The sequence below is a fragment of the Malaclemys terrapin genome, chromosome 9 (genome assembly GCF_027887155.1).
Source record: "Malaclemys terrapin pileata isolate rMalTer1 chromosome 9, rMalTer1.hap1, whole genome shotgun sequence".
Taxonomy (NCBI): Eukaryota; Metazoa; Chordata; order Testudines; family Emydidae; genus Malaclemys; species Malaclemys terrapin.
The window spans coordinates 13029301-13046293 of record NC_071513.1 but is presented as its reverse complement, the minus strand read 5'-3'; the positions used below and the strand labels follow the sequence as shown (position 1 = coordinate 13046293).

Sequence of the window (16993 nt, the reverse complement as noted above, 5' to 3'; positions counted from 1 at the left end):
TCGCTGTTAGAGCCTAAAGCCTCTAATTAGTTAATTAGGTACTTAAGACGAATTTAAGAAATAACTAAGCAATCCCATTAGAAAGTAAAATAAATGGATTAAAATTAAGAAACAAAAGTTGACTGCTACTTTTTGTAACTAAACAGTGCCTACCACTTATCCCATCCCATTCATACCTTTCTCAGTGACATATTAATAAAATATTGTCTAAACTGTAAACATTTTGGGGTAAGGACTGTTTACCACTCTGTTTGTGTAGCAGAATGGGGGCCCTAGGCATTACTGTAATAAGCATGTGATTTCCATGGGCTGTATAGCATGTTGTTATGAACCTATGATGACAGTCTCATAGGATCTTAATCCGTTCCCGCAGGGAGAGTTAGATGAAGGAAGAATCAATACTGTACTTCAGTGTTCTCTGGAATAGAAAGCCTGCTAATGCCTTGTTTTCCTTTGATGATCTGCCCCTTTTCGTCACTCTAGCTGCACGAAAAGTTTGATCGTCTCAAGAAGCTGCATCAGGATGAAAAAAAGAAGCTGGAGGACAAGAAGAAATCTCTGGACGATGAAGTCAATGCGTTTAAACAGAGGAAGACGGCAGCTGAATTGCTCCAGTCTCAGGCCCAGCAGGCTGGAGGATCACAGACTCTTAAAAGGGAAAAGGAGAGAAAAAAGTAAGTGGCTAACCTGGTGTTTGCTTCCTGGCAATGATTTTCCTTTATTAGTTTCTAGAGGTGAACTGGGTTCTCTTCATTTAAACCTCTCTCAGTACCATTTCTCACTTAGTAGAACACGGCATCCCTAAGGGGCCGACTTTTCAGTGAGACAAACCTTCAGCCCCTAGTATGGCTGAAAAATAGCTTGAAGCTGTTGACCATCACATTTCATCTTGAAGAGCAAAGAACCCAGTGCTAACTAGGCGAGGTAATGTTGTGATTGCCACTAGCCAATGGGTGCCTTAAACCAGGCCTAGTCGGGTCTTTCTTTTTTTTGGGGTAGGATTCAGCTGTCTTTCCCTCTATCTATGCCATGTCATTCAAAACAATCCAACCTGATGTGATGCTTGTTCAGGGACCTCCCGTGTTGGCCTGTGGACAACATGTGAGCACCATGACGGGAATGATCTCATGTGGTCTAGAGAGGTGCACCATGATGGGTCTCATGCAGAGCTCAGTTTGCTGTAGTTAGGTATAAAAGCAAGGAGAGCCCTGTAGCCACTTGGAGGTATTATCCATCTAGAGCAGGGTTTGAGCGGTGGATGTATCGAAAGATGAACAGAGGAGCTTCTCTTCTCTCATTAACCTGTTTATTTAACTCCGTGATACTCAGACTGAGGCTGGGGAGCCGCAAATGGCTCTTTAATGTCTCCCGCGGCTCTTTGCAGCACATGATATTAAAACAGTGTGAGTTAATTATTAACCACTCTAAGTTACTATGTTGTTGACCAACTGTAGAATACTTGGTCAGTCATCTTACTGGTAGAATAATAGCTAGTAAATGAAACAATGAATTCACACTACTGTGGCTCTTTTGGGTAGTGTTGATCGCTAATTTAGCTCCTGAACCACTGAGGTCTGAGTATCACTGATCTAAGTGAAGGGAGAGCTGAGTTTTCCCTGGTCTGGAGCTCTTCCTATAGCTCCTGGTTACACTGTGGACATTTTCCATTGAAGCTAATCACCTTCGATACATACATGCAGATCCTAGGACTTGTAGTTGTTACTCAATAAATTCTAGCTGCTTCAGAACAACACAAGCCAAGTAATATTTTTTCATGGAAAAATGTAAGAACCTGGTGTCTGACTCAAACTAGGTGAAGAGATTAAGTTGAAAGGAAGATTCCAGTGGTATTACTTTGGTGGGAAAACTAGTGTAACAGAGTGGAGAATTGGGTCCATAACCTTTAGTCTGCAACCACTAGAGAGCAACGTAGTCGTGCATACTTAAACAGCCTGTCATTCCACCCAGAAGTGAGCAGCTATTATTTCTCTGCGATGGTGTATTACCTGAAACAGAGTTCCACTGCCATCTTGTGTGTGTACTAGTAGCATTGTGCATATAACTAATGTGATCTGTTTTTATAGTTTCCATGATTGACACCTGTCTAGACCATCTGTGCAAATGCAGAGTAAATCTTGCATGCAATCAGCAGTCCTAAATAAACCAATTAGTCCTATTAATATGAAGAGTACAGGAGATGCCTGAGGAGCCGGATGAGAATGCTTGTTACAACAGGATGGCCCCTCTTTGTTTGGATTTTATTTTTGTAGCTGTTTCATCACTAGTTCAGCAGTTAAGAACCAGGTCCAGCAGTTAAGATACCATTTTAGGTTTCAGTTTAGTTCTTCTAATCTGCTCAGTATTTCTCTAGGCTGCACAAGTCTTGTAAAGCTGTGGCTGTCGACTAATTAGCCTTTCTGTCCTTTCCTCCTTTGTTGGTTCCTTCAGCCTCCTAGTCATTTTTATTTCTGTTTTGTGCTCCCTTCAGTTCCTCAACAACTTTGTTACTGAGGTGACCAAGACTAAATGCAGTGATCTAGAGGGCAAAAGTCCATCCTCCAACCTGAGTCTCACCTTGCTGCATGTTCTGCATGTGTTCCACATTTAGAACTCGCTGACATCCATAGAAATGTTACTTGCAGAACAGGAACAGTGATCTGCACTGTGGATTGAAGACCTTTTGCCCTAGGATTGATCTTGCCAGAGCTGTATAGAAAGAGAGATTATCTTATTCCATGACATGATGTGTGTCTACAGTATAAACAGCTCCAGAAGCACCCAAGTGTACTTTGTGTGTCTGAGTTCAGACACCCCCGCCCCGCCCATGTATCATTCATAGAATTCAGCTTGATCAGGCCAGAAAGGGTTAGTACTATCTTCACTGAAAAGTTTAGGGGCCCAGAAAAACACCATTGAGCACTGAAGCCAACATTGGGTGGGATCAGAGTGATTGAGTAAGAGAGTGGCTCTCAAATACAATAGCTGTCTTTAAAATGTGATATTGTACTTTGCTGTCTACCTAAATCCTACAGTTGATATTGTCCTATATGTTCAGTTACAGTATTTAGATCGGAAATCTCTCTAACAAGCCATGGATTATATACACAGTACTTTAACTCTTTCATTTCATAATGGCTGAACATAAACTAGCCCTTCTCTTTCCCCGCACTTCTCACTTCTTTGTGTAGTTCAGACTTCATTAATTGCGCTAATTCATGACTTGATTTCCTTTTTTATTGTCATTCCATCATCAGTAGTTCTTACTTGTGTGCTGTTTTACAGTTAACTGCTGTTTGCTGCATGGTGCATGAGGTACATTGTCCTGGTAAGCTTTATTAACTAAAATAGACCTTGCAGTGGGGTCAATTACAGTTCTTAAAAACAACAAAAAACAAACAAACCTAAAGCCACTAAATTTTCTCACCCTCTCTTGGCACTGTGGATGTATTACCAGTCTGTTGTTGTGCATACCCTGTTACAAAATGACAATGCATAGGGGAAGTGTGTATGTTCTTTGAAGATGCTGCAAAGTAATGTGCATGATAATTCCTATAGAACTGTTTTGATTTGTAATATTAAAAGTCAGGACATTTCCTTTTGAGCTTCACAGCCATTTAGCTTGTGTCGCTAATTTAAAAGTTGTGTTCTTTTCTTTTAGCCTTGTAGAGTTATAAATTATATTCTTTAAGCTTGTAGGCCTCTCCGATACTATGGTAACAGTTGCTATAGAAATGCATATGGTGATAATAGATTCAAGCTAGCTGGTGAAAATTGGCTTTGTTTTAATCTAGGATGTAGTATTATCTCGTGGTTAGAGTGCAGGACTTGCTTTCAAAACTGAGTTTTATTCTTGATTCTGCCACTGGTTTACCTGTGACCTGGGGCAAGTCACTGAACTTCTCTGAGCCTCCATTCACCTCTAGGCACCATATAATCACAAAGCATTAATTATTTTTTTAAATCAGCTATTGTCAAATAAGACAAAATCCAGTTCAGGTTGATTATCTAAAGCAATCCAGGATCACAGGTTGCAGGCTTCCATAAGTCAGATTAAGAGGTCAGAAACCTTATTTATGCTTTGTATATCGAGCAAGAGGTGCTAGTAGTCTTTAATATTAAACATGGGATTTTTGGCAAAAAAGATTAGCACCCCAGATACAGTCAATCTTCTAAAACCCTCCCCTGTAAATATGCACGGACACATGCCTCTCTGGGCCATGCCGTGCACACTCAGGATTAAGGTAGTTGGATGCTCCTGCAGAGAGGCAACAAAAGTGCTTCTTCCTTACATGGGTCAGTACCTTAGTCCTCAAGGAATTTTAACCAGCCTTGCAAAACTATTCACCCTGCAGAAGTAGGTTTGTCTTGACTGCAGTATCATTGGTCATTGGATCATTGGTCTCTTCCGTCTCTAACGACTATTCTTACCACATGCGTAGCATGGAAATGTTGTGGGCTGCATAGCGTTAGGGAGGCTTCATTGTCTACATGAGGATGCATGTCCTCCAGCGCCGAACAGGGTTAATGTAACTTGCAGTCAGCAAGTGCTTTCAGCATTCAGGGTCTGTGTTGTAAAGGGGAGGATAATTTATATAATGACAACTTTTGAGAAACGCACTCGTCTGGCTGAAGGAGACAGGGAAAGCCACCCACATCTCTCTGGGCTGGATGAAGAATAAACTGATGTTTACAGCTGTCTACTTACTTTTCTTAGAGCTGGAATGAATAAGCGTACATGTAAGTTTTTCAGTTTCCGACTAGATAAATGGTGGCGCATCAGCCCTGTCAACATTAATAGAGGCTGCATGCACTGCTGTAAGAACATGCCCTTAAAATCATATTTACCTACTTTTTATAAAGAGAATCAGAATCGTATCCATTTGGACCATCGCGCACACACTTACTAAAACCTATTTAAAATAAGTTCTGTCTTTAGGATCTAGCTAGTAACAAACCCACAGTCTGTTCTTAAACAGGGAAATAAAAGCCAGTTCTAATTTTATTCAGAAAGGGAGGAAACAATCCTAATTAGAATAGGAAGTAAATGTTTGTTTGTAAGTGAGGCATTTGAATTGAAGTTAACGTGTTTACCAAGCTCCACTTAATGGTAAGATCTCCAGAAGTGTCCTTTACTGATTGAAATACACCAAAGAAATCTCTCGAGCAGTCTGACCAGATGAGTGTTCTTGCTGATCATAACAGTGTAAAACAAAGAAAAGAACAATTCTTTGCTTTTTGGGATCTGAACATGAAAAATAAGCTCAGAGAACAGCTATGTTCATTCTAGTGCAGATTACAAAGCCCCCAGTGCTAAAATGCAGTTGGAGTGAACATTACTGATTCTTGTTGGTTTTGGATTGCTTTTGGCAGTCCTTGTAACTGGTCGCTGTTGTGCGCTGGGCTCTGAATCCAATAAAGTTCTTTTGTTCAAAATACACAATTGCAAGACAGTGCCTTTTGAATGGGTATTTGTCCTTGCTGAGCTTAATATGTATATCTGGTACTTTTTCAGCCATTCAAAAACTACTTACAATACTTACTGATCCCTAGAGCACTACAGGGTGTCACTGTTTTGCAAGGGTATAAATAATCCGACGATGATAGATTCTGCAATCAGCAGAGATCCAAAAGGATTGTTTTAAAAAGAAGCCTGGTTTATCCCACTGCTTTGTGTGCCTGTGTGAAAAGCATGTCTTGTAATCAGTCCAATTAAACTTTATTAACACGTAGTAACATTTTCATTTGTTTTGTATGTTAAGAACCATATTATTTTTTATTTTTAAATTAATCCATAAAAACATTAATCTGCCTTTTTCTTTCATTTTCAGTTCGGGTTTCCTGTAGAACCTTTCCCTTCGCACCAGAACCGAATGCTCCCACATTCAGTTAACATGCAGTTACGCCACTGTGCCTATTTGCCCATCTTTACCCCCCCACTCCCTTCCTCTTCTCATCACTCTTAAAAAAGCAAACGAGTCTGCATCCTTGGCTGTCTTTTGGTGAAGAACCCAGCAATAACCTGTGTGGAACTGACAAGAGATGCTAAACGCTGCTATCTGTTCCCCGGATCGGTAGCACGTTTGCCAAGCGCTTTCAGAACTAGCGTTCTCTGTCCTAAATTGTTACGATTATTTCTCATGTTTGTTTCACGGCTGCATGGTAAGAGAGCACGTCTGCTTGTTGGTTGCATTTAGTGCCATGACTTCCTGAGCCCTATCACGTATTGCCTGTGAATGCTGTAGTCCTGCATCTTGGTGAAATGTGGCTGCCTATAGATAGTTTTCATTTCATGTATAAACATCTAATCCATCATTATTTAGATGTGCTTTGGTTAATTTGAGTAATTTAAGTGACTGTTACAAAACTTGCCGTGCTAGCAGGGATGGGCCTGCGCCAAAACCCAGAGGATGGAACAACCCTCTGCCCCAAACTTTGGGGAAACTCAAATCAGGATCCAATCCTTGCAGCAAAATCCCTGTGATTTATTCCCTTTCCCAATGGTGGACTGAACCAAAACGCCAGATCCAAACAGCTGCCCTGCCCCCCTTTCTGGGAGGTTCAGATCTGATTCAGTCTAGGCTGGCCTCTTAATTTTATTGCCCTCTGACTGCGATGGGTTGAAACAAACTCTGGATCGGAACTCGGGGAACATTGATGGCTCGGGCCCATATTGACTTGCTAGAACAAACTGGTGTTTATGAAGAAAGATATGTTGCAATGTTTCCATGTGATTTTGTTCTTCAGGACCTGTCAATTTTTTTATTTTCAATACATAAAGTATTGCCTAGAAAAGATCAGCGTGTGTTCCTAAGCAGATGCTGCCAAGTTGCTTACATTTTCTATTCAGCAAAATATTTTTTTAATGCGCGATTTGCACTGAAAGGGTGGGACTCTTGCCACTGACTTCAGTGGGGCCAGTATTTCACCCCATGGCCAGGTACACTTTGATCACTAAATATACATTTTACCACAGTCTGCATGTAAGTGTCTTGTATATTTCTTGATGGGGAAATGTTTAAAATAGTCTTCCTCAGACAGTGAATTCTGGTTAACGTTACATTTTTTTGCCCTTCTTTTACAGTAATCCATGGCTCTGTACTGAATAGTAATCCCTGAATACAATGGGCTGGAATGGACCTTCATTTACTTGTTAAATTGGAGGTTCTAATATAAACTGACAGCTTCTCATAATATTTCAGTCCTGGCCTTCCTATGCAAAACTGCTCTCTTAGATATCTTCATCATGAGTCTGTCTTTACTGTGTACTGATGGTTATTGCTTTTATTAAATCATGTAACATAAGTCAGTAATGAGGTTTTTGGACATTGTCATTTTAAATCTCAATTTTTTCCCCTACATTTAATGGACACCCCCTCCCCTCCATATTAAGGGATGTGGAAATAAGTTCTGTGCTTATTTTTTGTGCTGTCAAAATAACAGTACAGATTAAAATATATTTATTGGTGAGTTTAAGAAGACGACAGCACCTAGGTTTGATTATGGCATGACTGAGAGGTTAAGAACTTTCCTTGTATCTTGGATGCTTTGTATAATAGCTGTAAAATATTAATTGTCTTTCTCATTTGATTGATTTCCCAAGTCACTGTGCCTAAAAATGGACATTTTAATCCTCATTTGAAATTCTTACTGGCCCTGATCCTGCAGTCGGATCTGTGTGCGCTGGGCTCTGCCTGGTTGCAGGGGTCTGCAGGCACAGATCCCATTGCAGGATCAGGGTCCGTGTTGGCAAATATCACCTTTATAACACATTTAAACTTTTTAAAATTCTGTGTAAGATAAGCACACTTCATTTTTCATCCAGAATGACAATGTATCTTTCTATGCAGTTATAGGCTGAGAGAGAATTTTACCTAGAAAGATCTGAAGTTTGCACATCTTACAAAGTTTGAAACAAACATCCCTCTTCCCTCCTACCCCCCCCCCTCCCCACTCAAATACCCTTCTGGTTAAATGGGAGCTGGTTACTTCAATGCGTGTGACAGTTTTGCTGTTGCCAGAAGATTAACCAGTTGTCTTCACATGCTCATTTTAAAGCTAAGTACTGATTGACATTGATAGATACCACTCAGGTAAACTTTTCATTGTTTCTACTCAATACTATGATTTTTATATTCAGGGACAAGCTTTTGGGACACATACTGCCCCAAATCTTTTGGAAAACTCCTGGCCCTAGGGCTGTACATACACCTCTACCCCGATATAACGCAACCCGATATAACACAAATTCGGATATAACGCGGTAAAGCAGCGCTCTGGGGGGGCGAGGCTGCACACTCCAGATCAAAGCAAGTTCGATATAACGCAGTTTCACCTATAACGCAGTAAGATTTTTTTGGCTCCCGAGGACAGCGTTATATCAAGGTAGAGGTGTAGTCCTACATTCTGAAGTAGTTAACCATACACTGATACAAGGCGTTCCAAATAGTATCATTCTAAGGTTGGCATATAATCTGTTCTCTGTGATGTGCATTGATGTTAAAGGGGAGTTGAGTTTAAAGCACCAGAGTGGTGTGTGTATTTAGTCCCCTTTCCATCCATATAGTCACTCAAGTCAAGTGCTCAGTTAACATTGTGCAGTAATCCATAACTGAAACTAAGGTGTGGCCTCGTTTTAGAAATCAGGACTATTAAAACTCTTGATTGCAATTTATTTATATTCGTCTCAGGTATCCTGTTTCACTGTAAAGACAATCCCCCCCCCCTCCTACCTCCCCCCCCCAAAAAAAGCGTTGGTTTCTTTTTTAGAAGTTTAAATATTTTAAGCTTTTGCTTCTTTCTGCTCTGTGGAATGTAAGCATGTTTTCCGAAATCGGTCAGTTTCACTTTGTCAGGGGTTCCAGGGATTAGCTGAAAGGGGCTTTTCATCTTGCTTTCACTTGCTGCATTGCGGGTTGTTTTAGATCATTTTACTTTTTTTATAATGCTATTAAAAGTATTTTTTAAACGAGTTTTAACTTGTCTGGTTTTCTTCAAGCACTTTGAGCAGCCCCCTGCGGGATCCGTAATTGCCTAGAAATGATGCATGTGCCCATTTCTCTTCTGTTGTTTTCATGTTGAGTCTCTATTTCTTGCTTTTTTGAATGTCCTTCTCCTTTTTGATAATCTCCTGTTTTTCTCTTTCTGTAGCTTTTTTTAAATCTGTCCTCGCCAGCTGCACTGTGTCTGAGGGAGAAGACTGCCACTTGTAGAAGAGTTTAGGGATCCTATAATGTCGGGGGGAAAAAAAATCTTCAGTGTTAGTGTCTTGGAAAGAAGCTCTTTTCTGACTTGCATGGTATTTAAAATTGAAGTGTCTTGTATTTTGTGTGACAAGACCGCACAATATTGGGGAAAGTTGATCATGTACAAAAAACGTGGAGGAGCCACAGAAATGTGATGATTAGATTAACGAGTAGCCAAATTTTCAAAACGTTGGGTTACAACCATGTTTTTCCCTCTAATTTGGCCTAATAGAAGGGTCATGGACTCCCCTAAGGATCTGTGGAAGCCTGATGGGGTGTTTTCAGTATGTGAATTTGTTGGTTTGTTCTGAAAACTGTTACATGCGATGTCAAAGGAGATATAAACAAGGGGTGATTTGCCATATTGACAGCCACAAAATACTTAATTTTAACAAGGAAATAAAGCAAAACGAAATGTTTCCATTAGTGTTATTTGTGTCTCCACCACCTTATTAAACTGCATCACCTGATTGACTACAGGTTGAGTGAGTTTTTTTAACGTGAAATCATGTATTGTGTAAAACGCTCCAAATAGTCTAACCTCTCCCTGTGCGCTTTAGTTAGAGAATGATCTTACACTTAGAGTTATTGAAAGGGGAGGGGCGGAGCTGTCAGTGGCTGGTGATACTCCATCCAAATACCATGTGAGTAGAGTGCAGTGTCCTTAAAATGCATTTGACGCCTGTCTCGGTTTTTTTTGCTTGTCTCGTTCTCCCTTGGAACATTCACTGCATGTTTTTCCAAACTGCTTTCTACTGTCTCTCTCCTTTATTTTTTTGTTTCCTTTTTACAAATGGAAGTGTGAATAACTGCACTGCATATATATTTACATGACAAACATTAAAGAACCAGCACTGTTAAGCGTGATACCTTTCTAACTTTAATGTAAATTTTCAATTAAAAAGAAAAATGCAAAAACCCAGCCGTGTCCTGCTGTTGTTTGTGCTGAGGGTTTCCCCTAAGTCAATCAATCTGCCAGTCATGTGTTCTCTTCAAAGGAAATGTATGCAGCTCAGTAGATGAGCCATTTTGCAATGTAGCCCCAGGATACTGGGATTAACGTTTGTCAGAAGTATCACAGGTTCTTTAATATGGAAAACACACCGAGAAGATAGGGAGGGGGTAATGGTGATGCGGGGGAGGTTGTGGAGTTTTTACATCTCATCCCAAATACTTCATCTCTAGCACAACACCCATAACTCCGTGCTGAAGCTTTGGCGCAGTCCTGACTTGATGGAAAGTGCCTCCTGCTCCACTTCCTGTAGCACACTCTGGGTTGTCCTTGGAGATCTTGCATACGATTCTTTCCCAGGTCTCTGTCTGCTTCATTTAGGAGATCAGAGCCTGAGATATTATAACTGCAGGTGAAAATACAGAACTACCTTAGATGCCAAAATGTATTGTGCATGAAAGCTCTCTAAATTCAACATGGATTTACTCTTAGCCTGTTGCACTTTACGATAAAAGAATTGTTTAGCTGCTTTTTTTCAGAAGGCGGTGTCAGGCTGGTAGTTACATTTCCTTGTGTGTTACTGACACTGCCAATTATTAAAACTGAAAATGTAAATATTGAATTTGCTCTTTGCCTTTTATGGGATGTGTTTGCTTTTTGCACTTTGAGGTTGGCTGATTAAACTAGACTGGTCTGAACCTTAACAATGTTTTTGTTTGGGTGTGTGTGAAACCTCAAATGGATAGAATCGTTGCCAAAATGAGCAATGAAATACTGTATTTAAAGTATCCAGAACAACCTGTCATGTACTTGCTATGTATTTCATCTTTATAACACAGTTTATATTTGTCTGCTTTTATATACAGCTAACTACAGCAGTACTCTCAAATGGGGGGGGGGGGAAACAGCTTCAACTAGGAGATGCTCGGTTGGTTGAGGGGAGACTGTTTGTCAGTTATGAAACTGTAGGTGAGCTCTCTAAACTGGAGAGGAAAAGTGCAGTGAAATCTCTCCAAAGTGACTTCTCCGGGGGCTAACAAACTGGTTGCTTAAGAGGTGGCTTTAGATACAGTTGGAGCAGAATTGTACTCAATGCTCTACAATTTTGGTGGGGTCCCAGAGCCCAGGCTGCACCCCGAGCTCAGGCATCTGCACTGCAGTTTTATAGCCCCACACTCCGAGCCCTGCGACCCTGAGTCAGCTGACATGGGCCAGCCAGGGGTGTTTTATTGCAGGATAGACATACCATTGCAATTAGCGGTTTATTTGCAAATCTGCAGCATGTAGCAGGGCAGTTCTATGTTTCCAATCAGCCTAAAATGTCCATTTCCCTTGATTGTTGCTCCCTGATTGATTTCACCTGCCTTGGGAATTGCTCTGCTGCAGGAGGGCCTCCGTGGTTGTATAGCTTTATTGCGAAGGACTTGATACTGCTTTATTGAACTAGATTCAGGCCTCCTGTCTTGAGGAGCTGGACTTGGGGTCACAGATGAAAGGGACCATGGATGCCTCATGCATTCTTTAATTGCTCTGTATAGTCTATAATAACTCTTGAGTATCACACACAGGGGCCTGATCCAGGGCCGGTGCAAGGATATTTTGTGCCCTAGGCGAAACTTCCACCTTGCGCTCCCCTCCCCCCCTTGCACATCGGTTCATTGAGGGGCAAATCCCAACGAGCCTTTATCGCTCTAACTGCACCTGTTACCTCTTGATTATTAAAAAGATATTTCTTAATGATCAGTAATGAATACAGTCATACAATACAAGGGCAAGGGGATATTTTATTATTGGGTTATAAATCTTTTTCTCTTATAGTATAAATCATACTTGCTGCTAAGAAGGAAGGTCTTGTGTGTGAGTCACATGCCTGGGAGTGAGCAGATCCATGTTCTATTCCCAGCTTTTCCTCAGAATTCCTGCAACACACAGATTCTTCTCCCTTGCAAGGCAACTCAGAGGAACATCTAATAGAGCTGGCTCTTACATAGACATATCCTTGGGCCAACATGACACCCACATGCCTCATTTTCAATTGAATAGGCACCTTGCCTCCCAAGAACTCCAGAGAGCAGGGCTAGGGAGTGTGCATGGTACACCATCCCTAGAGGACATGCTACCATATTTGCAACCAATGTGGAGAAAGGTGTAAGGGGAACATGACCAAGTCTGCAGCCCAGCACCTTTTGAGGGAATTTGTGCACCAAGGGTACCCAGAGTGAGTCCCTTAAGCAGGACTACTTGCAATCATGTACTATGTGTCCTAGGGTGCAAGACAATGCTAATCTGCCAGTTTATGGTTAAAGAGCACGTCAAATGCCATTGCATCTACTAACTGATGATTAGACAATACAGCACTGAAGCACTGGAGTGCTCATTTATGTATCATGGCCCCCAAAGTTCCATTAAACTTCTCCACCAGACCATTTGTTTGATGATGGTCAGGGGTGGCCACCAAGTGGTTCACCCCATGAGCTTCCCACAGGCTTTTCATGGTCCCTGCCAGGAAATTAGGTCCCGTAAGGATGTCAGAAGGCCAACCTACCTGGGCAAAAATGTCTGTTAGTGCCTGGCTTACGCTTTTAGCCCTGGTGGTGCTTAGAGCTACTGCTTCCGGCCATCAGGTAGCAAAACAACTGCTATGTTTAAAGTTACTCACATGCTTCAGTGCGTGTAGCATGGGGGCTGGAGAAATGCTGCTACTCTGGATGGAGTTATGTATTACAATTCCTATGGTACTGTGTTTTAAAAATATAAAGATTTATATTGCCAGAGGCGTCAACCAAGTTGGGGCCCCATTGTGCTAGCAACTAAATTGATACATAGTAAATGATAGTCCCCAGGTGTTTACAATCTAAAGACCTGAGATAACAGGTGCACAGACAAACAGCTGAGCAGGTTGTCAGTGGTGCGTATGGCTGTGGGATGTTTCTTTTAGAATGAAATCCAAATTAATAAATAAAGTCACTTGGCATAGCCTACCAAGAATCAACTTTGCAGTTGACAAATCCCACTCAGTTGATTGCTCATCTAACTTTCAGCAACTTTAATGAAAATCTAGGCTCTTTATCTCAGATAAAAAATGTATTTCTGTCTCCCCATCCTCTGGAAACTGAACTACTTGGTGGCTTAGTTGATATGAGTTCACTGATTTTCATTTGATTTTCAAAATATGCTGTGCAAATATTTGAGTATCTCAAACAGTACCTCAAAAGGCAGAAAAGGGGTGGGGGGGGGGGAAGGGTTGTTTTTTCATACTCAACTTTCAAAGTCATTTTCTTTCTTTGTGAATTTTTAACAATATTAAAGTTAGTAAAACAAGACTTTTTTTAAGATGTGATGATCCAAGTATAAACAAACTCACTTTGTATAAACACATTAAAATACTTTATATTTACTTCTCAACCATGTAATTGGTCTTTTTATATCTGAAATCTGAAGAATATTCCCATTTTGCATGATAAGCTATAATCTAGGGCTTCTTCTGAATTCTGTACCATTTTTCTGGAATGTAACCAAGATTTCCAAAGGTGAACACAGAATCTGCTTTTCAAACACAAAAGGCCAAAAATGCAATGTGATGGGATATCAAGTTATTGAAGAACCCTAAATCTAGAGGCAGAGCTGTTCTTCTGATTCACACTGGCAGCCAAACTAAATCAGTCTTATGAGTGCGCAGGGGGACAGCAGCCCTGCAAAGGCGGTGGCGCTGCTAGGGGGAGCAGCTGTGCCCACCGCCCCTCCTGCCTGGGTTGTGGCCCGTTGCCCCCTCCCCCCGCAGGCTCCTGCAGCAGATGCATGTGGGCACCGGCCCCCATGCGCCCCCCGGCTTCCCCATCACCACACTCGGGCTCTGTGGCTGCTGGGCGTGTGAGCCGCTGCTCTCCCCCCCCCCCCCATAGCAGGCTAAGGGCCCTGTGCCCTGGTGGCGGCTCACAGGCCCAGGAGCCGCAGAGCCCGAGCATGGCGAGGGGTGAACCGGGAGGTGCATGGGGGCTGGCGCCCACATGCATCTGCTGCAGCCTGTAGGAGCCCCCGGGGGGGGGGGGTACCGGGCCCCAGCCTGGGCAGGAGGAGCAGGGATGCTGCTGCTCCCCACTAGCAGTGCTGCCACCTTTGCAGGGCTGCTGCCCCCCATGCCGCGCCGGCTCCTCCAGGGCTGGATCTCGCTGCCCCTACACGCCGACGCTCTGGCTTTCCGATGCCTCTGGAAGGTGGCTCCTCCCTCCTGAGCCAGGGCACGGCTTTTTGGTGCCCCCAACCACTTGGCGCCTTAGGCGACCGCCTAGTGGTTGCACCAGCCCTGGCCTGATCCTGCAATCAGCCATATTATCAAGTGGGCATTATTTAGGCACCTATTCCCATTTATATCAATGGGATTTATTGCAGGAGGGGTGCATGGCCCTTACTCACTGTATTATCAGTTGCCTATATCTCTTATGGAGGTACTGTTCCCTTTCCTATATGTATAGGATCCAGTTTGATGGCTATGTATAGTAATAACAGTGTAGGCATTGGCTCTTTCATATACAGGGAACATTAGCCACCTGCCTATTCTCTGGAACCCCAGAAGTTTGCTCCTATGGCAAATTTGAGACTCTTAAGTTTTCAGGTCTTTTGTCTCCCTACAAGTTGGTGTTTAATCAAGGTATTTGGGCCAATAAGTCTGACCCCCACTCCAGTATGTCAACCATCACCGTCGTCAACCCACATCTCGACAGAGATGCAGTTTCTGCTACCACCATCCCTCCCCAGGCTCTTGGGATGCTTTGTATTTTATCTTTTTCAGAGATGACAGTTGCTCATTGCATAGACATGATCTCTCTGAAACAGAAGGTACAGGAGTTGCAAGATGGTGCTCGGAGTGCTGGTCATTAGATCTGTGCCTGAGGCATGAAGGAAACTTCCTTTCCTCTGTGCTTTCTCTGTCTGCCATTATTATCATGGTTTAGTGTCCCACAACCATCCAGCACCCATCAGAGGTAAGTGCAGAAACAAATGGCTGCTGGTCTCCAAATGTAAAAGTAGGGTTTTTCCCCAACGCAGCCAGAACTCTTCACCTCTTGCTGTCCACTCTCTTCTCTCGAGGGTTAATTTTTTTGCATCCCTTTCTGGTTCTGATGCACTACCACAACACTGCAATGTTTGGACTGCAACTGGGGGGGGGGAGGGAGAGGAGATGTTTACATTGACATTTCAAGGAGAAATGTTTGAGTTAGGAAAATCATTTCCCCTGATGTAGATTTTACATTTTTAAAATATACTGTCCAATTATTTAAAAATATATTGGCAGTGTGTGTACACATCCCCACCCCCACTAGAGTCCCCAGGGCTTGGGGCTGCTGAGAGGGGGACCCAGCCTGTTTTTGTTAGAGGGACTTTTGAAATCTGGCTCAGTGGGCACTGGGTTCATTGAGGTGAAAGTTCTTCGGCCCCCTTAGCCGCAACCCCTGACATTAGCTGAGGCTGCAACGTGAGTCGCTCACTCCTGTCTTTGCAGGTGTGGTCTGAGTAGGGTTACCATATCTCATAAATAAAAAAAGAGGACCCTCCACGGGCCCTGCCCCGCCAATTTCTCCACCCCTAGCCCCGCCCCTTCTCCCTCCCAGCCAGGGAGAAAGGGCTGCCCCAGCGCTACCGGCTTCAGGGTTTGCCCGGCAGCCCCCAGACGGCGCTTCCCCAGCGCAGCTGGAGCCCAGGAGGGGAAGCGCCCAGCCGGGGGCGCAGGGTCTGGAGGCTGCCCGGCAAACTGTGAAGCCGGTAGCGCTCGGGCTTCGGGCAGCCCCTATGCCTCCGGACCCTGCGCCCCCAGCCGGGCACTTCGCCTCCCGGGCTCCGGCGGCGCAGGGTCCGGAGGCAAGGGGGCTGCCCGAAGCCGGTAGCGCTCGGGCAGCCCGGCTCTTAAACAGAGCCGAAGAGGAGCAGAGCCTCCAGCCGCGGCGGCTCTGCTTCTCCCCGACTCTTCGGCTCTGTTTAAGAGCCGGGCTGCCCGAGCACTACCGGCTTCGGGCAGCCCCCTTGCCTCCGGACCCTGCGCCGCCGGAGCCCGGGAGGGGAAGTGCCCGGCTGGGGGCGCAGGGTCCGGAGGCACGGGGCTGCCCGAAGCCGGTAGCGCTTGGGCAGCTCGGCTCTTAAACAGAGCTGAAGTGTCAGGGAGGAGCAGAGCCGCCATTTTCCTGGACATGTTCGGCTTTTTGGCAATTCCCCCCGGACAGGGGTTTGAGTGCCGAAAAGCCGGACATGTCCGGGGAAAAGAGGACGTATGGTTACCCTAGGTCTGAGCCCAGAGACGGCACGTGGGCAGGAAATCCTGTTAGTCATCCTGCTCCAGGCTGCCCGCCCCGCGCTCCCCTTGCAGCCGGAGGCTGGGCCGCCACATGTGCTTTTCCTTGTAAGCCAAAGCTGCCCCTCGCTGTGCTGCGGGGCGACGTTGGCTCGGGCCCAGGGCGGGAGCGCAGCATTTGCTTTAGGCTTAAGGGCACGTTAGTGCGCGTGCAGCCGGGCTGAGCCTGCGGTGCTGCGCGTTGGGCAGCAGCAGGTTCCACACCCGGCGAGGCGCCGCCTGAGGCTCCCTCCCGGGGCGGCTTGTGGCCTTCCGCGCGCACCGCCCAGCGCAGGGCCCCTGCCAGCCCGGCCGCCATGTGCCGCCCCCGCCCCTCGTGCTGCGGACCCCAGCTCCCAGCGCGGGGCCGCCCCGGCTACCGCACCCGCCTCGTGGCGCCGCTAGGTGGCGCTGTGAGCAGAGCCCGGCCCCTCCCGCGGGGTCTCGCGGTCTCTTGACGTCACGCTCACGTGACGA

At 44.5% G+C, this 16993-nt stretch overlaps 1 protein-coding gene across 5 annotated transcripts in view; it reads left to right on the top strand.

Moving 5' to 3' along the window:
• SEPTIN6 (septin 6) overlaps window positions 1-10164 on the top strand; it is a 42618-nt gene extending 32454 nt beyond the window's left edge. For 2 of the 5 annotated variants that reach the window (XM_054039594.1, XM_054039595.1), the window contains exons 9-10: window positions 484-674; window positions 7082-8969. In XM_054039594.1, coding sequence (XP_053895569.1) covers window positions 484-674; window positions 7082-7106 — 216 coding nt within the window. In that variant the 3' untranslated portion in view covers window positions 7107-8969. Of the gene's footprint in view, window positions 1-483; window positions 675-3282; window positions 3326-5828; window positions 8970-9147 lie in introns of those variants that run through there. The other 3 variants (XM_054039598.1, XM_054039597.1, XM_054039596.1) reach the window with 3 other exon arrangements.
• The last annotated feature ends 6829 nt before the right edge of the window (window positions 10165-16993 follow it).